General features: G+C 45.4%; 1 protein-coding gene across 2 annotated transcripts in view; it reads right to left on the minus strand.

Moving 5' to 3' along the window:
• Nucleotides 1-22,870, minus strand: part of USP25 (ubiquitin specific peptidase 25) — a 1,331,637-nt gene that overhangs the window by 78,333 nt on the left and 1,230,434 nt on the right. For both annotated transcript variants that reach the window (XM_069636412.1, XM_069636413.1), the window contains one exon: nucleotides 18,447-18,570. In XM_069636412.1, coding sequence (XP_069492513.1) covers nucleotides 18,447-18,570 — 124 coding nt within the window. The remainder of the gene's footprint in view (nucleotides 1-18,446; nucleotides 18,571-22,870) is intronic.

Here is a 22,870-nt window from a genome sequence, read left to right on the forward strand (position 1 = left end):
AAATTATTATTATTATTATTATTAAGGGTGTTTATTGAACTTCAATGGGTTGAACGCCTATCTAAACTAAATCTAAGGATCGGAGCGAGCTACGACCATCAAATAATAATGCAATCCTAGTCGAGTCTCTGTCAAATTAAAAGGGCCTATACAAATAAACGTATTGCCAATCCTCACTTCTAAATACAAAAAGGTGTGGGACCATTGTGTATGCACAAAGAAATGTGTCCAAGCAATATGTCTGGACGGTTGAGCAGTTGGCTTCCATTTGCCATGTTTTCAGCACGGGGCAAGGAGGCACGTTGGTGCTTCGCACACACTCTGGCTTCTCTGCCAAGAGGATACAATTCAAAGCATAGGTATCAGGGCCTTCTGCCAAAGCCTCTTTTCCAATAAGTCGCTTACTGCCGAGTGCCTGTCGTAACAAACAAATATCAAAGTTCCACTTTTATCAGGATCTTCACATGCACAAATTTCTCACTTTCAGTGTTCATCATGGGTCTTCCTCCAGGTTTGGACCCGCTTTTTACCACAATGTTTATACTTGGTCTCCCTCTTTGGGGCTCAGACCATGGATCTCCCTTGTTCAGGGTCGGATCCCTTTAGCACAATATTCACATTTGTTCTGCCTTGTTCGGACTCAGACCATGTCATCTCACTTGTTACAGTTTCCTCTTGATATCAATATCAAACACTTTTGGATGTGCGATGGGTTTTGCTTAAACCGTCGCAGGACCACTTCAATTCACTTCACACAATGTTTTGATAAATCTACTTTCATTTCATTCACTTCTTGGCAGGTTACCTTACAGAGACCTTCGATTGAGCACATTCACGGTGCCGGACCACTGTCAACGGTATATCTTTTCTTCTCAAGTTCAAACATACATCAGCAGTTTAGCTTTATTTGCGTCCTTCATCACACGCGTTTAACAATGTTCATTCCAGCACTTGTTATACAAACTTGGTGCTTGCAACCTTGACTACAACACAGACCGGTCTTGCATCGGTCTCCTCAACTCACCGGCTGTGTGGATCTCTGGCGCTTCTTTTTTCTTGGAGCCAAGGACGGTACCACAGCGGCTGCTGCTCCTGCCCACCTTGGTCGGTTAGGCAGGAGTGCCTTCGGTACCTCCGACACACAATGCAGGTTTCTTCAGTCTGGTTTCCAGGCCTTACGCTTCCTGACTCAAAGGTTTCTTGAAAGTAACGGTTTCTTGCAGAAAAGGTTAAGGGTATTTCCCGCTTTGCGAACCCTTCTTCGTTTGCCGCCTTTCTCCCCCTGTTCAGCTGCTGACTCGTAACTGTTGTTCCTTTGTGTGCTTTGATTCACTAGAGTGTGCTTTATCAGTGTGGGGAAGTTTAATGGGAGTCAGGTGTGAGTGATTGCCAGTAATTGACTGACTTTACCTGATCATAGTAGCAGGACATGTCACGTACACTGCTCGTGTGCAAGTCTGTTTTCTCCCAGAGCGGGCTGTCTGTGTGGAAGTGTTGGTGAAGGAAAAGGGGGGGGGGAGAAGGATCCCACGTATCCTACCCGATAGGATGGGGTAAAGGTATTAGGGGGGATACCGCATCTCGCCATGCGGTGTCCCACTCCCGAAGACCCCTTACCCAGGTGATCCTCCCGCACTGGTCCACCCCCAGGAACTGGATCCAAAAGCGATGGCCATATCCTGGGCACCTAGATGACAGATCCCCGGGAACTAGTGGGTGGGACACCTTCTGGTTTCTCACAGCAGTGGCAAGGTCATCATAGGTGGCTCTCTCCTCCGACGGGATCATCTTGCAGATGCCTTTGAGCTTCTTCCCCACCAGGTTCATGAAGATGTACATGAGAACAGTCGACTTTTCCTCACCAGCTGCCCTAATGAAGTCCTTAAGTTCCTCGACCATTCAATCCACCGTGAGCCTTTGTCCTGCTGAGGTTGTAGGGTGAACGCCTTAGCTTTCTCCTTTGGATTTGCCTGCTGAATTGCCATCTGGTCTGCACCTTGATTCTACATGGCAGCCCTCGCGGTACAGGGTACGGGGGGGGGGGAATTAACAGCACTCCTGGCGAGCTCAGCAGCTGATCCCTGTACACTCCATGCGTTCAGTCCTTCTCAAGTCAAATATGCACAAACGTGCCTCCAGGCACAGCAGGCTTCAGTGGAGTGTACAGGCAGCGGGTCCTGCTCAACAGCTTCTGGCTAGGGGAGAGCTGGTGTCTTTGGCTGCGGTCATCCGGTGCACGTGGCCTGCCAGGAAGGCCACTCTGCGCAGTGTGCATGTGTCCCAGGGGTGGCCCTTTATTACTAGATGTCCTGTGCACTGTATGAGATGTATGCTGTGCTCGCGCACGGTACAGTCAGCTTGCAGTACCTGTGGGTGGGCCCTTTCTTGCACAGGGCCACAGCGGGAGCAGTGGAGCGCTCACCTTTCAGTCGCAGCCTGCACCAGATCTCTCCTGTGAACAGAACAGTGGCCAGGCGGTGCGCTCCTCAGACGCACGCAGACTAGCTGCAGGACGCCGACTTCAGCGGGTCGCGCCAGTGTGCAACGCTGCCAGGCCAGCAGGGAGTCACGATGCATAACAGGACGTTATGTGCTACAAACAACAGTCAGAGCCCTCGGGCAGGGAACAGGACCCCTGATTTGTGGGGAACGGGACAGGACATTGCACTGCAGCGGGAATGGGACCAGGACAGTCCGTTTCCTTTGTCGACAGTTGGTGGCATTACTTAATTAGGCCCAGAGAAAGGAAGACCCGGAGAAATGACTATCATGTAACCTCAACTTTATTAAACTGTCGTCACTTACCAGTCTCCTCCCTGTCCTCTCACTCGGGTGCTCCCTTATAAGGGGCTCGGCTGCCACACTCTCTGGGGCTCACAAGAGCTCAGAAGCCCAAAAGGAACGAGAGTAGAAGTCTAGGGGAAAGGTGCACAAACCTAGCCTTGCTATCCTATTGTTATGAACATTGTTTATTTAATCAGTTTTGATTACTCGAGAGACTGGGAACTTTACTGTTTGTTAGAACTACCATGAACACTTTACTTTTGAGAAGAGATCATCCTTGCACAGTTGGTTTAAGTTGTTAGTGTAAGGGACAGAGGTGGGCTTTCGAGACACAATATTGACAGTTTTTGGACATCCATACAATTACACTTGTTTTCTTTGAGGCAGGGAAATCCCTCTCAGCTTCAGGGATAGAGATACATTTTTCCAACCCTATCTTAATTAATAAAAGTCTATACCCAAAAATATGCAGCAATTATGTCTGAGCCCGACTTCTGCACCCTTACAACACTAGCATCCTTAAAACCAACCTCCTACACCAACGACATCCTCCAGGTCACCATCCTTAACCCCTTGAGTGCCAAGGGCGAGCTATCTCGTCCTTAGCTCTACTTTTGCACAGCCAAGGACGAGATGGCTTGTCCTTTTTGCCACTCCACTTTGTGCGATCGATGCAAAGAAGTGATCGCACAAAACTAAAATCCAACCCCTGGGCTATGTGAGGAGGACGTTCCTCCTCATGGTCCGGGGGTTGGATTTTCTTCAGTTTCACGTCAGTGTGAGCAATGCGCACTGACGTGAAACAAAGTAAATTTCACTGCTGCAGCCATTTTCGGCTGTGGAGGTGAAAGAGAAGGTAGGTTTCTACCTTCTCTCCCTCAATCTCCAGCATTATTGTGCCGTCTATATCGAGGGAGGTGTCATTGGAAAGGGGAGACATTCCCCTTTCCAACAACACCTTCCTTGAACCATTGTTGGGCACGGATCGCTCGATCCGCGCCCAGCAATGCCACTAGACCACCAGGGATCTGTTTTTGAAGAGGGGGTCCTTCTCCTCCCCCGGGCCCCAAAGCATGGGGCAGTACGTTATGCCCACCCTGTGGGCCGATGGGCGCACTAATGTGCCCATAGGGAAGGGGCAAAACAAAAAAAAGAATATATAAACATGTTTTTGGTGAGGGGCACACTAAACCACCACTGATATTTGTAGTGGAAAGGGGATGGCCCTCTCCCCCCCCACCCCAAATGGATGGGGGGCATCTCAAGTAGCCCTCCCTGGGGGCAGATTGCTAGTGCACTCTGCCCCTAGGAAGGGGTTAATGAGATGACCGCCCTTCCATTTAGGGTGGGAGGGGGAGAGAGGGCCACCAGGGAACTTTGCAATGGAAAAAGGGTGGCCCTTCACCCCCCCCCACGCCAAATGGATGGGGGGCATCTCTTGTAGCCCACCCTGGGGGCAGATTGCTAGTACAATCTGCCCCAAGAAAGGGGCAAATGTGTTTTTATTGAGGGGTGCGGGTCACTAGACCACCAGGGATGGCTTGAAAGGGGGGGGTGATCGGAGCGTAATAGTTCTGATTTGTTTTTGCTGGGCTGACCATAGGTAATGAATGTTTTTTGTTTTGTTTACAGGTTTTTTTTTTTACGCAAGGCGCTCTAACGTTATGTGAATCATTTTTTTTTTATTATTCTACGGTTAGGGCCCATTGTCAGTGGTGTGGGTGGGACTGGGTCTGGATTGTTGGTGGTGTGAGCAGTCTGGGGAGGTATTTTGGTGGGCTACATGCGAGCACTGATGCTCTGTTGGTGAATTCAACATCATTGGCTCTTCCATCAGGCGAGGCTTCTGAGCTCTTGTGAGCCCCAGAGAGTGTGGCAGCCGAGCCCCCTTTAAGCGAGCACCCGAGTGAGAGGACAGGGAGGAGACTGGGAAGTGACGACAGTTTAATAAAGTTGAGGTCCCATGATGGTCACGTCTCCGGGTCTTCCTTTCTCCGGGCCTAATTAAGTAATGCCACCAACTGTTGACAAAGGAAACGGACTGTCCTGGTCCCATTCCCACTGCAGTGCAAGGTCTCTAGATAGTATTCCTCTATTTTTCTGAATGATTCCCCCCCCCCCCTAAGAAGCGCCATCATCTGCCTGTAAATGGTCTGGAGCAATGATGTCTATAAGTGTTACTGTTAAAAGGGGCTTGTCCACGCCTTTAAAGCACTTGTTCTATTTCCTTTTCTCCTTTTTCATCTCTTGTGCATTAATATTTCCACGCCATGGTGGACTTGTCTGGTCCTGTAATGGTGGTGGCACTGTACTCATCACTCCTCATCGCCCCTCCTTACAGGGGGAAATGTTTTCCTTGGCTGGTTTGCAAGTCATGGGCTTTGTGCCTGTGTACTTGAGTTTTGATTTCGTATGGATTTAATAGAGCTATTCTCCACTGTGTCAGGGCCGAGAAGTTTGACTGCAGACTACATGTCGCTGGACGTCTAATGGACTTGCGTGCCATGTTTGGAGGCCTGTTGTGGTGTGTACTTCCCTGTAATGAGATTTTCGGTGCCATGTTTTTAGGGGTGGGCTGGATGCTGACACTTTTTTTTGCAGCGATTTGGAGGTAGTCCCTGCTCCAGCCTTACGGAATTCTGATTTCAAACTTATTTTTTTTAAGTGAACGAGGACTCCTGGTCTGGGCCACCGCACCATATTAAATTGAGACTTGAGGTGGTCCCCTGCTGGGATCGCGCCGCACAAGAAATGTCCTTGAATACTTGACGCTGCAGGGCTTAACCTATCATGCTTAGGCATCCAAACACAAATGACCCTACTAGGTGCATGAAAACCTTGCCGATTCTTGGTGGCAGCTGATTGCAGGTACGTGGAACCCCACGCTTCTGTTAGAAGACGTCTTCACTTTTTTTGAGCAGCTACCTTTGAGCATCCTTTTCAGTTTCAGGGATGGGTAAGAATAGTGAAGTGGGACCACATTCCGTGGGGGGATTTGTGCCATACATCTCCCACACATTTCTGCAGTAGGCACATTAACATTTTGAGCCAGCTTGATAGAATGGAAAATTACGACCTGCAGGATACACGCATGTGTCTGCAGCAGGCACTGTAACTCTCGGAACTATCTTTCTTGTATTGCATTTTTTACCCAATTGAATATTTTAAGTTGTGTACATTAGGCCACTGCATATTAATTATTGTAATTGGTTATTTATAACGCACTTAATTCCCAGTGGTTTCAAAGCGGGGACCCGGGGATCGAACTTGTGTTGCTCTGCGTCGTCATGCTTCCAAGGTGAGCGTGGTGCCCCTGAGCCATCTTCCCGAGACAATTATGGTATGCTGTATATCTATTTTTTTATGGATTGTTCTCCCTCTAGCGATACACTCTTTTTACATTTTTTTTATTTAATTATGTATATAGTTCAAACAAACTTTTACACACATCATAAAACAACCAGATAAATCAGCTTTAAAGCTATAGACCATATAAAACGAATATGCCTATACAATAAAAACATAACACATTACTAAAACACAGTACATATTAAAAAAAAAAAAACTAAAAAGTAGCTATTCTGCAAGTCTGAAACGGGAGGCCGTATCAGACACTTCTCAGATCCCACCCCTAAATAGTGTGTCATGTCTTGTTTTGTACCTTCTCCCCGCAACAGGTTTAGATCTACACTGCATATTCACACACCGGTATGGATGCTCGGCGAAAAAGCATGAACAATTAGCATGTCTTTTTCCGCATTCTGAAAATGCGCTTGGAAGGATATATCACTGAAGTCATTCTTTTATAGTAATGTGTACAGAAAAAGTGCAGATGATAATATTCATAGTTTCGAATTTTTCAGAAGTCATCGCATGCAATGTGTGTGGTGAGTTCGACACTCAGTCGTGGTGTTATTCTTTGCAGTCTGACACAGTTCTGCTTTTTCAATTTGAAATGTATAACTATGCGAAATAAAAAAAATAAACACTGGGCGTCCTTATTAGGCAAGGCATTGGGACACTTGAAATCGCCATTGTTTAAACCTGCCGGCTGTTATTCACGCTGCCCTCAGCTCATAGGCAATATAGAAACATCAAAGTGTGCTAACAGAAGTAAATGCAGAGGTCACACACAAAGTTCAACTTGCGTGTTGGTCCGGCGGTGTTGGATGAAGGTTGCCGCTGTCGCTGAATTCCTCACTGCCCCCGCTGCACATTTCTCCTTCATCGGCCAGAGTGGCAGTACATGTAAACAATGTACACTCAGAATAAGCACGCGCTGCAATAGCGACCCCCAGTGGCTATTCCACGGCAAACACCCCATGAATGATTTCTAGTATTCAATTTCTGTGGCAAGGTATGAGAACACGTGAACCAAACAAAATGCCCATCCTTAATGAGCACTCCCGCCCCCTGCACACCTACAGGTACTGAAAGTAAACTTTCAGTCAGGATTTAACAAGTGCTTTCAATCTGATAGCAAAAATACTATGTGAGTTCAAGAAATAGACCAGTTTTGTAAATTATATAAATCATCTATTTTAACTAAAGTAATTTATTCAAAAAAGGAGAGTGTTGCATATTTCAATCATGCAAATCATGAAAATGTATCAAATGCAAATTATATTTCACAGTTCAAATGTAACCTTGGTTTGATTTGTGCAACATAGTTTTCAAAGTATACATTTGTGTTCAATCATATTAGAGACAAAGGTAAATTAGATGAAAATAAAATGAGGAATAACGCTCTAAGTGTTTTGAGAGGAGTTTCTCTTCTTCAGGAGCAAAAAAGTAATTCCCAGTCTTTGGTAATCCAATAAGGTACACAATTCTAGTGCGCTCATCATAGTCCTTCATCCATTTTTCAGAATTCGCTGTGTCTGGTGTCTCGAATTACTGATCCCGATGTGAGATAATGGGTACTTGTCCTTGAGATAACGCCTATAGAATGCATAATGGATCTGTTTTATCAGTCTACATAGAGACATTTAATATTTAGTAATCTGATAGTGGTCAAAGTTAATAACCCATCTACCTCATCAATATTCCTAGATGTCTTATTATCTTTGGGACTCGCCTTCAATATACTGTCAGCAATGCCAAAATTTCATGTACTCGTCAAAGGAGTGAAGTACAGTATTTTTGTTTGAATGCATTTAATGGCAGTGGAAATTAATAAGCTCAATGATCATGATACTGAATCATGTTACTCACCCGCTAAGTAGGTGGCAGTGCCGATAAGGGCGATGTATCTGTGTGTTTACGTCAGCAAGCGCTGCGCAACAGTCTCGTTATGCACCAACCCTATTGGAAAAGTGCACTTATTGTAAACAAAGCTATATTTATATGTACATTTCTGCAATAGTTTAGTCTGGTAGCTATCAGGTAGTACGCAGATAGGCTACTAACCTTGTGGATTCTAGCATGTATGGCGTTGCCTAGTTCTTCACATTACCCATCTGTCATGGCCGTGTCGATATCTGCACGTAAGTATGTGCATTAGTTGTAGTTCCAAAAGTCACTCCTATACGTTAAGCTCTGGATGAATAAATCTGCACTTACAGTATTCAAATGAAATAGCGTTACAGTACAAACTGAGCCTCCGCTGTCGTGTGGTGAGTTAGTAGGTTGCTGAACAACAGAGTCTTGTGTAGTCGGCGTGCTGCACGTCTAGCATGGCCATGTCCCAACTGCTCAGAATTCTGGGTAACGTAGTTCAAAGAGGTGTTCTCTGATTACAAACGTGTAATGCCCAAGTGTGCTGGACCATAACACTGAATTTCCAAGTAGTGGCCATTATGATTAACTATAGTTAATTAGTAAGTTGGTATGCAACGGAGTCTTGTGAAGTCGTTGTGCTGCACGACTAGCGTGACCACGTCCCAACTGCTCGGAATTCTGGATAATGAAGGGCAGACTGGTATTCTCTGGCTACTGTAGGATAACTGCCAAAGTGCACTGCCCCCTTATGCTGAATATAAGTTATGGAAGCTAAGATTCAATATAATTCCAACTTGATAGCATATTGATTAATGCGCCCGCATATAGTGAAGTCTGTGAGATCAATACTTAGACAGCGGTACATCTATTATTTCATAAAGATATTCCTAGTACTTTTATTAACATTCAAGTCCTATTGCCGTTCAAACATACTTAGTATTGAAAATATCAGAGCAGTCGTGCAGCATGACTTCATAAGACTCAGTTGCATACCAACTTACTAATTAACTATAGTTAAGAGACTGTTGCTCAGCAACCTACTAACTCACCACACGAGGGCGGGGGCTCCATTTGTGCTGTAACGCTATTTCATTCGAATACTGTAAGTGCAGATTTATTCATCCTGGGCTTAACGTATAGGAGTGACTTTTGGAACTACAACTAATACACATACTTACCTGCAGATATCGACATGCCATGACAGATGGGTAATATGAATATCTAGGCATCGCCATACATGCTAGAATCCACAATATGAGTAGCCTATCTCCGTACTACTCGATAGCTACCAGAATAAACTATTGCCAAAATGTACATATAATATACAGTTTTGTTTACAATAAGTGTGCTTTTCCAATAGGGTTGGTGCATAATGAGACAGTTGAGCAGCACGTGCTGACGTACAGATACATTGCTCCTAACGGCACTGCCACCTAGTTAGCGGGTAACATGATTCAGTATCATGACCAGTGAGCTTATTAATTCTGACTGCCATTAAATGCATTCAAACAAAAATATTTATATTTCAGGACACTGTACTTCACTCCTGTGACTAGTACATGAAATTTTGGCATCGCTGACAGTATACTGAAGTCGAGTCCCAAAGACAATAAGACATCTAGGAATATTGATGAGGTAAATGGGTTATTAACTTTGACCACTATCAGATTACTAAATATTAAATGTCTCTATGTAGACTGATAACACAGATCCATTATGCATTCTATAGGTGAAACTTCACTTTGGCCCAACACAGCAGCCATTATCTCAAGGACAAGTACCCATTATCTCATATCAGGATCAGTAATTGAGACACGAGACACAGTGAATTCTGAAAAATGGATGAAGGACTTATGATGAGCGCACTAGAATTGTGTACCTTATTGGATTACCAAAGACTGGGAATTACTTTTTTGCTCCTGAAGAAGACAGACTTCTCTCGAAACGCGTAGAGCTTTATTCCTCAATTTATTTTTATCTAATTAATTTACATTTGTCTCTAATGTGATTGAACACAAATGTATACTTTGAAAACGATGTTGCACAAATCAAGCCAAGGTTACATTTGAACTGTGAAATATAATTTGCATTTGGTGAATTTACATGATTGAAATATGCAATGCTCTTCTTTTTTGAATAAATTACTTTAGTTGAAATGGATGATTTATATAATTTACAAAACTAGTCTATTTCTTGAACTTACCTAAAGTATTTTTGCTATCAGATTGAAAGCACTTGTTAAATCCTGACTGAAAGTTTACTTTCAGTACCTGTAGGTGTGCAGGGGACGGGAGTGTCCATTAACCATGGGTATTTTGTTTGGTTCACATATATATCACTGACATAAGATACCAGAGTCAGTTCCTCTTGTCCCTAGCACCTTCAACACTCAAAAATTAAGATAGGGCCATTGTTTAGCTCTGAATTAATGAATATCAAATTACAATTCATTAAAAACGGTGTGCTTTATCTCTTTCCTATTTTTGAAAGGTATGAGAACAGCAATAAAAAAAAAATGTATACGTAAGATCCTATACCAAACCGTTTTAAATAATGCTGAACAGATCATCTCTTCAAAATGGAGCATGGATAATGTGTAGTCGATGTCTCCAGTAACTTTTTGGTAATTATGTTTACATAATTATGAACATCCTACCCAGCACAGTTGGGCTCGCTAATCAGATCTCTCCAAGTGGGGTGGATAGAGGGCCATACCACGGCACGGTTAGCTGCCGTCTATTAGCCAATACGATGAGTAACTTACTGACTCCATCTTCCATCCCAATTATTCCATACTTAAGTGACACTACAAAGAACCGGCGACATGGGGACATGGACCAACTATTAACTAACATCTAATCACGTCAGTTGTCCTTAATTAACACAAGTGTAGAATCGGCTGTATGAACCCAGCATCAGGTATAAACTCCTCCCTCTCCTCCCCCTTTCATCCACTTTCCTCCCTACAACCTCCCTATCTCCTCCCATGCTCGTAATCTAGGCGTTCTATTTGACTCCTCTCTCACCTTTTCACAACACATTTCACTTACCTCTCGCTCCTGCCGATACCACCTCTACAACATTCGCAAAATCCGTCCCTCCCTCACATTCCATGCGACCAAACTCCTTATCTCCTCTCTCATCTTTTCCCGACTATTCTACTGCTCCTCCTTAATCTTTGGACTTCCTGCATCCCAGCTTGCCCCCCTTAAATCCATTTACCACTCCGCTGTTCGTACTCTTTGTCTCCTTACCTCCCGTGACTCCATCTCCTCCTCACTCTCTCACCTTCGCTGGCTACCTTTCCACTTACAGTTAAAATTCTGCTTTCTCTGCCTTGTTTTCAAATCCCTACATGGTCTTGCTCCTCATCTCTCTTCCCTTCTCACCTTTTACTCCCCCTCTCGCTCACTTCGTTCTGCTGACCATTTCCTCCTCACTATACCTCCTTCCCCCTGTGCTTCATCCCGGTTCCGCTCCTTCCAACTCCTTGCTCCTCTTCACTGGAACTCACTCCCCCTCTCAATCCGCTCTTCCACGACCCTCCCCTCATTTCGCACTTCCCTTAAATCCCTTCTCCTCCATTCTCCACCTTGAAGGCCTCCCCTGTCCTCTCTTCCTCCCCCCTTCTTTCCATCTTCTAACTCCTCTCTCCCCACTTCCATTTCACTCTCGCTCCCTTGTATTTTTCACTCGTTCTATCCTTCTCTGGTCCCCCCTCACCAATCCTACTTCCACTCCACTTCCCCTCCCCCTCAGTTAATTGCTCCTTGCACTGTTTTGTTGTCGAATGATTCATAATGTAATTTTTGCTCCCAATGTTTGTTGTTGTTCACTGTATGAGTTGTTCCAATGTACAGTGCCTTGGTGTAAGGCGCTCTATAAATAAACAAAATCAATCAAACAGAACTAGAGCTAAAATCCAATGCGTCATGTTGGCAGAAGGTGTGAGGTGTTAGATATTTGCATGGCTTCCACTTGTCCATTGTGGCATGTCTATGAAACACAACCTATTCTAAATTAGCCTTTACTTGATGTACATGAATATCCATCTTCCTGCGTTTTTCCTTCCGCCTCTTCCCTCTAAGATGGAGGAACCATTCCACCATGTTCCCGGAGCGTGCCCTCAGCTACCATGTCTCTTGCGTGAGACACGACTGGAACGAGGACCAATCTTTGTGGATTATGTGGCTGCTCATTCAACAGGATTGTGACTAAACAGACCCTGTCCAGATGGTCATCCTCCACATTTCAGAATGCAACTTTCTGGCTGAGAAGGAGGTGCCCGATGGTGTTAGGGCTGAATCACCCAGAGGCCTGGCTGCCACCCCTGCCTTCCGGAGAGGGCTCCTTGTATTGCACATCTGTGAAGCAGCTACGTGGGCTTCACTGCACAAGTTTGCCAAACATTACTGCCTGGATTCTCTTTCGGTGCAGGACATTCGCTTTGGCTAGGCAGTCCTCCAGGGTTTTCTGATGTTGGTGGGGGTTTTCTCACTCTCCTCCCTCTTCCAGATTTAGGTACTGCTATAGGGGTCTATCAAAGATGAGGAATCTGTGGGAGGAAGTAATCAATTAGAAAAACAATTTAATTAATGCTCACTAATGTTCTTTCTGATGGATTAGTCCTTCCCACCGCTTTCTCATGGCCCTCCAAGCCTGCCCCTTTAGGCGGATAGCTTGTGCACCCATTGTACTGTGAACCCTCTGCTGCTGAGTTCTGGGGGGAAAGGTAGAACTTGGGGCATGGGGCACAGCAGCTATATATATAGCTCTGCTGTGCATATACACTGGCCAGATAGGTCTGGCCTAGGGCTGTGCATCTGCTTAAGAGGAAGGCACACTGCCCCCTTTTTGGCTAAAAGGTTTCTGAACACTTCTGGTGCTGGAGAGAGAATATTGTGAGTCTGGGGAGGAGGAATGCGTTAGAACGAGCGAGAGAGAGAGTCAGTCAGTTCTGGAGAAAGAGGGACTGTTGCCGTCTGAAGTGACTTTTCGCATCGGTAAGCCCAAAGCTATTTTGCAGAAGACTGGGAGATGCCAGATGAGAGAGAAATGTGAAAAGGCTAAGAGGAGGTGCTAAGTATTTGATCATTTGTGGTACAAAGGGATCAATAGCAGCGCATGATGGGTTGGCTCAGCGAATGACAGATAAGAGTTTAGCGCGGGAGGGGGACGTGATAAAAGTCATAAAGAAGAATGGGTGAGGATGTTGGGAGGTGGAGAGCAGGAGGCAGGGAATGGGAGAGATCAAAGGGTAAAACAGCGTGTCCTGTATTGTAGAGGTTTTAGATTAGAAGTAGGAGGCAAAGCCGCCCGTAGAGAGGTTAGAGAGCAGTTTTTAGGGGGAAAAGTATTGCCTGTAAGGTCATCGATCGCTGGCGAAGGTGGAAGCAGGGAGAAAACAGATTTGTGTTGTACAAGGATTTATCAGAGTCAAGAGCAGTAGTGAAAGCATGGAGAGAGGTTTTGATAGATGAAGAAGAGAAGGGGAGCGATCTTTGTGCCACCGGCAGATGTGAAGGTGCACGGTTGCCCTCAGCTATTGGATGGCTGTTGAGATCCATTGCTAATGGAGGGATGGGTGAAGGAGGGGGCAGGACAGTGAAAGTCAAAGGGGCATAGTCAGTACAGTGTTGAAGTAGTGAAGGCAAATGCAAAAGTGTGGCTGGCTGGAAGAGTGAGCTTGGTGTAAACCCTTGACTTGGTCAAGATGGGGGATCATGCAGTCAAGACTGAATTTTCTCTAGATGACATGAGATGGTGAAGTGGATGAATGAGTGGCCAGAGGGAACAGGTCAACCGAGAGAGCAGAGGAATTCAGAGTGGAGGACAGGACAATAAGATTCTAGAAGTTTTCTTTGAGTAGGACGAGAGTTATGTAGGTGGACCAGAGAGTGGAGCACAGGTATAGTTGATGGCAGCTAGCTTTAATGGAGAGGGTAAGGTCACACATAAAATGACAGCCAGGGACATCAGATGTGAGAGATTCAAGTAAAAAGTTGCGGCCAGAGAAAAATAGATTCAGGGTGCCAGGTGGACGGGAGAGGGAGGATGAGATGGATATTAAGCAGGGTCTCTGCAAGAAAGTGGACAGAGATGTGATTGAAGGAGGAGGAAGTAAAGAAATAAGTGGGAGAGGGGAGCCAACGGTGTGTCCCAGGTGATCATCAGACCAACACCTCCACCTTTTTTATTAGTCAAGGAGAGTGGGAGAAGGTCGCAACGTGTGTGGAGAGGAGACAGAGAGGCACTATCAAGAGGGGTATCCACATTTCAGTAGCAGCCATCACACAATTTGGGATGATAGGAATTAAAGTGGTAAGTGAGAAGAAAACGTACAAGTAAAGTTGGTTCTAAAGGATACAATTTCCTCTGCAGATTCCTTGTCATTTTTGAATGGTCATCCTGCAGGGCGGAATCTCTTACATTTTTTTAATCACACTCGCAAAGCATCAAGTGATGCCCCCAATACCTGCAGGGCTGCAAAGGTGCACCTCCCAACCTCCATCAGAAGTGATGGTGCCCAGCATATAAGTGGCACTTCTCAACCCAGAGCCAAACATTTCCTGAGACAGCTCTGCCGCACGGGCACTGGAGTAAGCGGGGCAGATAAGGAATCTGCCAAGGGGACATCAAATCTATCAGAACAAACATTAACTGTAAGGTATGTAATGTGTTCTTCTTATGGATAAAACTTCCTCTGCACATTTCTTACTCCAAAATATCAAACGGGTAACCAAAAGCCACACACAGATGCCTGTCCATCCAACCTGGCAAAGTAAGCGGCTCAATGTCCATTCCAGGATCCAGCAAACCCCAGTGTACCTTATTCCAATTGATATTTTGCCAGGAAATGCCCATCAGTTAGTCATAGAAATTGGCACCAAGAAGAAGGGTAGTATCTCCTTTAAATGTGCCAGCTCTGAAAGAGGCCTAGCAAAAACAAAGAGGTGATGGCTGGAAGGTTTAGAATTAATCTTAACCACTGGCAATGCTCTGGGCAACCCTCCAGACCACCGTTCTTCGCCTGCCAAGCCATTACAAAAGGGAAAGACCATATGCAAATCAGGCTTGGCCCCACCCCAAAAGGGGCAGTCCAGCCCGAATTGCTAGGCCACATCCCTTCTGCACGAGACCACAAGCATCCCCAAACATGTTTCGCCCTTGTTGGGGCTCATCAGTGAGGAGTAGCTTGGGTCTCTAGGCCCAGCAGGCACGGGACCCACGTCTGGGCATACCCGTCCCACTCGGGGTGACATAGCAAAAACAAAGAGGTGATGGCTGGAAGGTTTAGAATTAATCTTAACCACTGGCAATGCTCTGGGCAACCCTCCAGACCACCGTTCTTCGCCTGCCAAGCCATTACAGAAGGGAAAGACCATATGCAAATCAGGCTTGGCCCCACCCCAAAAGGGGCAGTCCAGCCCGAACTGCTAGGCCACATCCCTTCTGCACGAGACCACAAGCATCCCCAAACATGTTTCGCCCTTGTTGGGGCTCATCAGTGAGGAGTAGCTTGGGTCTCTAGGCCCAGCAGGCACGGGACCCACGTCTGGGCATACCCGTCCCACTCGGGGTGACATAGCAAAAACAAAGAGGTGATGGCTGGAAGGTTTAGAATTAATCTTAACCACTGGCAATGCTCTGGGCAACCCTCCAGACCACCGTTCTTTGCCTGCCAAAAGAGGCCTGGACAGATTTCCAGGACTATATTACTTGCCAACTGAATAGCAGAAGGAAAATAATGTGTCACATGTGAAAACTTTGGTACAAGACTGTCGATATGTCATTGCACCAGCAAATATATTAAGTACTGAATGCACAATTACACAAACCAATGCCACCGAAAAGAAATGTTCAGATAAACCCATCCAGAAAAAGGAGTCTCTACTAAATTGCAGTATTCACTCAGTTGACCTAGTGGAGCCTAGTCAATTGTGAAGCGTCTTTGCTGCACCCCACCTCTGCTCCAAAAACCTTTCAAGGGCATTTTGCACTCGCAAAAGATCGCACCAGTGCAAACTGCCAGGTCGCTCTCACATTCTACAGAGGGTCCCAGAAGCCACTACACCTGACTGGACATGCTCGCATTCAGGCTTCTTGATCGCAAACGTTGATCCAGAAAACTAAGGACAGAAACCTGCGGCAAACAGGATCTCTACAACAAGGGAGTGAAAGTTGGTGGACAAGAATAAACCCCATAACCTACAGCAACCACAAAGAGTATATGAACTGCATACTTTCTCTTTAAAGCCATCTACTCTACGTAGCAGGAAACAGCGACTGATCTGGGAGACATGGTCATGCTTGTTCCTGCAAAGCGAAAGTTATTTCCATTCTTTTTTTATTGTTGTTTTAGATTACTCTTGAATCAGGCCTCGTCCAACTGCTCAGTGCCGGATTGAGGATCAACTTCATGTTGCATGTTGTCCTGTTGCCAAAGCAAGCATGTGGTCCTTAAGCTAGCCTGGATCTGAGATCTCCCAACAGCATGAAAGAAAGGGGACAGGACGTAAGAGTACAGAAAAGTTACTCTGTGTAGTGACAATGGTACTCTAGTCCATAGTCCCCTTTCCTCCATACAGTTGCGATGTTCCACAAAATGGGGGCGGGCCGGAGCATGTTGTTAATGAGAAATCTAGAATTCTTTTTCTACCGTGTATGCCTTCATATGCCCCGCATGGTTCCTACTCTGTGAGCATTGTCCAACTTTCAGTCCCTATAAGTCAGACATGAGGATTTGTTTTAGCGGGGATGGAAAGAGAGCCTATGGACAAAAGGGAACTATGGACCAAGAGTACCAGTGTCCCCTATTCTCCATACTGTTAGGAGATTCAAAAGCACCCTACTTAATTTGGGCAGCTGGAGTTAATTTGAAAAAAAGGTTCCATAAAATAGCCTGTGCAAATGCTGCAACATTTCTCGAACTGCAGTCTAGTGAGTAATGATTACAGAATGAATGAGCGTTTGCGAAAGTTCTTGCTTTACAAATGTCTTCTATCGGCTCATGCCAGCTGTGCATGGGGTGCCAGTCATGTGCATTCTCAAGGGCATGCATCCTCCCAGAATGTAGCACTGTAGGCATAGAACGGGGAGTCACCACAGTGCCATCAGGGACCAAAGGCCTGCGTCGTGTGGCGCACGATTGCGGAGTGGGGAGAGAGTCTCTTTGACCCCTCCTGTGCAATGTAAGACCCCATGAGGATTACCTACCTTCAGTCTTGACACAATGTCACCAAAAGGAGAATGCCAGCACATATGCCTGTTAAATAAATAGAGAAAGAAGCGCGAGTGCTACACGTGACTTCCCCAAACACAAAAAAACACTGAGTGCGAGTCCGCGGGGAATTAGCTGCGTGGGCACCTGTACATGGTCTAAATCCGTAGGGCAAGAGCCATGGGAAATTACATTTGGCACAACAAGGAGCAGCTGCCACTCGACGCTCGGTCCCGTCCAACATGGAGAAAGGGACTGACGGTGGGTGGGCCACGCAGGGCATGTCAATGCATGCACGCATAGGACAATATTTCTAGATTATTGTTTAGCAACACACTGTGGCCGGCCCCCTGTTCTGGGAACATCCCAAAAGTATGCAGGAAAGGGGATAAGATGTGAGTACATACAAAAAGACACAAATAATATCCTAGCTAAATCAGGTTTGAGCTCAATATACTGCAACTATCCAGGCGTGTATGCTCAATGCTTCTGGTGAGTGATGTTGCTTGGTACCACAATATTAAACCCAAGTTCATTTACATTCCCCAAAACAGACCATGTCACCTAAGCGGGGTTGTATACCATGCCGTAGGAGCATATACCAGGAGTTATGTGCCATGAAGATCGAATTAAAGGTCAAGTGTAGTGAGGGAGTTCAGCAAGTTTTAAGCACCCCCCCCACACCCCTTAACTCCTAATGCTACCTGACCGGTTGGGGGAGGGGGAGATGAGGGGATGAGGGAAGGGGAGGGGGCTATAGCTGCGGGTCTTATGGCTGTAGCCCCGGATATAAGCTCAAGGGCTCCAACCAAAAGGCTAGCTAGCCCAGATCCTTTCAGTCCCGACATAAATGTAGCCCCAGATCTGTTTCAGACCTATCCACACCCCTGGTGGGAGGGGTGGGGCTTGGTAAACCATGCTGGGTGCCATCTGCTGGGTGTGACCTGGCAAAGCAAAAGAGTGGCTGTCCGTAGGGAGGGAGAAGAAGGAACAGAGCCAGTGCCGGCTGTGTCTGTCAGTTCAGCCCCGGCAAGGATTGAGCGTGGCAACTGGGGGCAGGGCAATGCACCCAGGGCTATATATGAGATTCCAGAGCCATAAAGCCTCATATAGCCCAGAAAATGGCTAATGGGGACATGCCACATCACTCTACTGGATTATAATTTTGTTTACACAATTTTTAGGACAACCATTAATGTAAAGGTCATTCTACTGTACTTACAAGAAAACATTCTCTTCGGTAATGTGATACCAGCTCCTCGTTATGTCCCCTGTACAGTCCTTTTGACAAGAGTTCTTTGTTATACTGGTAAGCATAGATCAGATACACCAATGCATCCACATAACTAAAGAAAAAAAAGGAAAAGTAGTTCATCCACTGGCATGTTAGCTTCTACAAATCAATACATACACCATAAACATGCATGTTAAATGCTAGATCATTATTTTTAAGACAAACATTGCTCAATGGTATTACCAGAATCTGAGATACAGATCCAAGTAGAATGAAAACATTAATTAACAAGCAGTTATGAAGGCAAAACTCTTCTGAATAGGTTCCACATACAGAACAGCATATCACAATAGAATTCTGCATCGACACGCCACAACTCTTCTAGGATTCTTGCTCATGATGCCAACTCTCTACTTGGAATCCTGACAATTAGATGGTGAGGAAAGCAGTATGTATAGAATGGAGGTGGAGGGTTTGTGAATATGTGCACGCCTGTAAGATGTTATATTGTGCAACCGGCACAGTGACAAAGTTTATAAGTATGCCTGGAAACATACAGGAGCTCATTTTACCAACTCATTGTGTCGTATACAAAATACTGATTGTTCTCTAAAGCATCAGACAGTTGCTTACACTACTACTCTTCAGTAATTTTCATTCTAATTGATTTAAAAAAATTAGCATCTTAGAAATGCATTTTCCAGAGCCAGTCTAGCTTCAGAAACCTTTTCAACCACCAGGGGGCATATTGTGGCTCTGCGTGGGCTCCACTCGGCAACCATGAGTCCAGATGTCACGCTGAAATGTGTAGATATGGTGCTGTACCGCCTATGACCTCTATCCCATCTTTTTACACTCACTCAGTTGTTAAACAATAGAATTACAAGCAGCGACAAGAGGCAGATTGAGAGATAGGTTGGGAGGCTGATGAGGAATCTGTGGGAGAAAAGACTAACCGCCAGAAATAACATTAATCACGTTAAGCCATTTGTTCTTCTAATGGATTCCTTCCTACCACAGAATCCTTATTAAAAGTATTCCACATTTTGGACATGTAATGTCCACAGCTGTGCACATCAGAAACTTTTTCGGCATAGGTCATCCTGCGTCGATGACGTCGGGTCGATGTTGCTCGAAGGCCTGCGTCGAGGGCGACGTCACTGGATGTTATAAATACAATACACGGCGCCCGTAGCCTCCGTTTAAGTTTTTTCCCCCAGAAAGTGTGGCACCGGTCTCATGCCTGCTTGACTGCACATAGCCTTGCGAAAACGTTAGCTGCAATCGCATAGGACATTCTCCAAAGGGGCAGGCTGGGAGGGCGATGTGGAAAAGGTGGAGGAACATCCAGTCGAAAGAACGTTACCAGTTGGTAAGTAACTTGTTCTTCGAATGGATTGTGTCCTCCAACATATTCCACATCTTTGACAGACTGCCAAAGCAGTACCATAAAATGGAGGAAGGAAAAGAATTTAGAGTACCCAATCAGATGGCGGAATAAAGAACCGCCTTACCAAAGGCCATATCCTGACCATGGACCGTATCCAGGGAGTAATGTTTAACAAAGGTGTGGAGCGAAGCCCATACAGTGGCATCACAAATATTCCTAATGGGAACACCCCGCTGGAGGGCGGTGGACGTAGCCACACCCCTAGTGAAATGAGCTCGCAACCCTTCAGGAGGGTCCTTACCTGCCAATCGGTAACACTCTGTAATGCTGAGATAATCCACCTGGACAAGGTCTGTTTGGTAACAGCCTGGCCCAATCGGTGTCCAGCATATCCTACAAAGAGTTGATCGTCCACTCTGACCCTGGACATCCTAGAAATGTAAAAGCTAAGAGCTCTCACAGGATCCAACCTATGGAGTCGCTCCTCTTCCTTACCAGGATGAGGAGGAGGATAGAAAGAAGGGAGAACCACCTTCTGACTCAAATGAAATTCAGATACTACCTTAGGTAGAAAGGAAGGACGTACCCGAAGCACAACCCTGTCCTTGTGGAACACAGTAAAGAGTGGCTTGGAGGAAAGTGCCTGCAATTCACTCACTCTGTGAGCGGAAGTGACCGCAACCAAGAACACAGTCTTGAAGAACAATAATGTCAAAGGACAAGAGTGCAAAGGTTCAAACGGAGCACCCATGAGAAATTTCAAAACCAAATTTAAATCCCAAACCGGCACCTGGAAAGGGGACGGCTGGAACACATTAGTCAGTCCTTTAAGAAATTGAGAAATCAAAGGAATCTTGAAGTAAGAACATTCTTCAGATGATGGATGGAGAGCCCCGACCTCTGGATGGAGAGCCCCGACCTCTGGATGGAGAGCCCCGACCTCTGGATGGAGAGCCCCGACCTCCCTCGCGTGAGAGCAGATCCTCTCGGTAGGGAAGGCGGCGTGGCGGGCAGATGGACATTTCTAAAAGGTCCGGGTACCACGCTCTCCTGGCCCAATCCAGAGCAATGAGGATCATGTAGGAACCAAACCTCCCTAACCTCCGCAACACTTGAGGAATGACAGGGACTGGAGGAAACTCGTACAGCAGCGGGAATGACCAGTCCACTACGAACGCGTCTCCTAAGGCTCCTCACGGAAGAAATTCCCTTGAGAAGAATCTCTTGCACTTCCAGTTGGCACTGGTGGTGAAGAGATCCACCTGTGGGGTTCCCAAAAGGGCGAAGATCTCCTGAAGGACTTCCTGAGCCAACTCCCACTTGTGAGAGATCGTGCTCTGCCTGCTCAGAGCGTCTGCCGTGTCAGGGTCCGGCTTGACTGAATTCCACAGGAGCTGATGCTGGCCCCACAGACCCTCACTAGGAGTTCACCTCTCAACCCTTAAATATAAGCTGAGCTGAAAACCCAGAGAAAGGGAAAGGGGAATTTGGAGAAAATAACAACGGAGACACTGCAGCCCTGCAACCTTCTGATAGGCTCTGGTATCTGTGGTAAACAAATACACCTGGTTACTTATATGATAAGAAAAACCTCTTTTCTAAAATTATTCTAAATAAACTCTAAACTCTTTACCTCTTAAACCTCAGTAAAGGACTTAGAGGCTAATAATCTGTGTGGAATATCTTGTAAATATATCTTGTGTAGTGCATATAGTTCAAGCCACTCAAGTCTCTCTAGAATTCTAAAGTGATGGCCTTTGCAAACACCTTTTCAGGACTAGATATTCTTCTTGCTTCAAAGTTTCTTTAACCTTATGTAGTTTTCAATGCTTTCATAAATTGCAGTCTTTCTCTGAAGTATTGAAGTCTATTTGCATAAATTACATTAAAAAAATATTCTTTAACTTCCTGGAATACTGCTTTCCTTATGCGTGTGAATTGTTTCTTTATTTACACAAAGAACGTATAGTTTCTTCCTCAAATAGCGTGTGCGATAAACACGTGAAAATCAGAAGACGTGAAGAATTGTCCTCGCATTTAAAATACACACGCGATTCTTTACAAACCCGCGCGCGTGAAAAAATACGTAAACGCGATAAAAAATAACACGCGCTGCTTAAAATGGACTCGCGCTCTATCGCTACCGAACTCACGCGGAGAAAAGAAACGTATTTCACGTAAAACAGTTCACGCGTTTAAAACAACTCGCGCTTCACCAAAATGGACTCGCGCTCTATCGCAAACCAACACGCGCTTTCTCATGAAACGTCATTCACGGAAAAAATGGACACGCACTAAAATTCACTCGCGCAATTCTTTTGGGCACGCGCTCTATCGCAAAAAACAATACGCGCTTTCTCATGAAACGTCTTTCACGTTAAAAATGTACACGCGCTAAAATTCGCTCGCTCAATTTATTTGGATACGCGCTCTATCGCTCTGGATACCCGCGCGCTTTCAAAAACACGTAAACAACAACTTGCAAGCTCGCGCACACATTAAACAGTCTTTAAGAACATTACACGCAGTTAATTACTTTAAACTCCTACGCATTATCTTCATGCTTGTCTTCCTTATAATAACTTTTACTGTAAATGTCTCTTTTCTCAAATGACTTTGAAATTTGTTAACTCTTTAAGTTTTCTTCTAAAGAAAATGAAAGTTCACTGTGACAATCTTAAAATCTTTAAAGGAACGATCCCACCTGATGACTTCTTGCTCAAACTGGATCAGCAAACGATATTCTTACTTCTTTGGTAGATCTTATGAGCTCTGAAAAGGCCTTACTTAAGGAGCTTAACTAATGTACAACCAGCCACTGAATTTCTCTGGATGAAAGGCAGTTTAGAATCTTGCTCACCTCCCAAGAATCAAACCCATTGTCCTCTCCACCAATCAGGCAAACCAAACATATCATTGTTCCTTTAACCAATCAGATTAAGTTTCTTTAGCTCCATCTTGACTTGGGCAAGCACAATGTTAATTCTATGAACAAATTCTTCCTGTTACTAACCCAGCCAGT

This window comes from Ambystoma mexicanum, chromosome 7p (genome assembly GCF_040938575.1).
Source record: "Ambystoma mexicanum isolate Mex_15411 chromosome 7p, UKY_AmexF1_1, whole genome shotgun sequence".
Lineage (NCBI taxonomy): Eukaryota > Metazoa > Chordata > Amphibia > Caudata > Ambystomatidae > Ambystoma > Ambystoma mexicanum.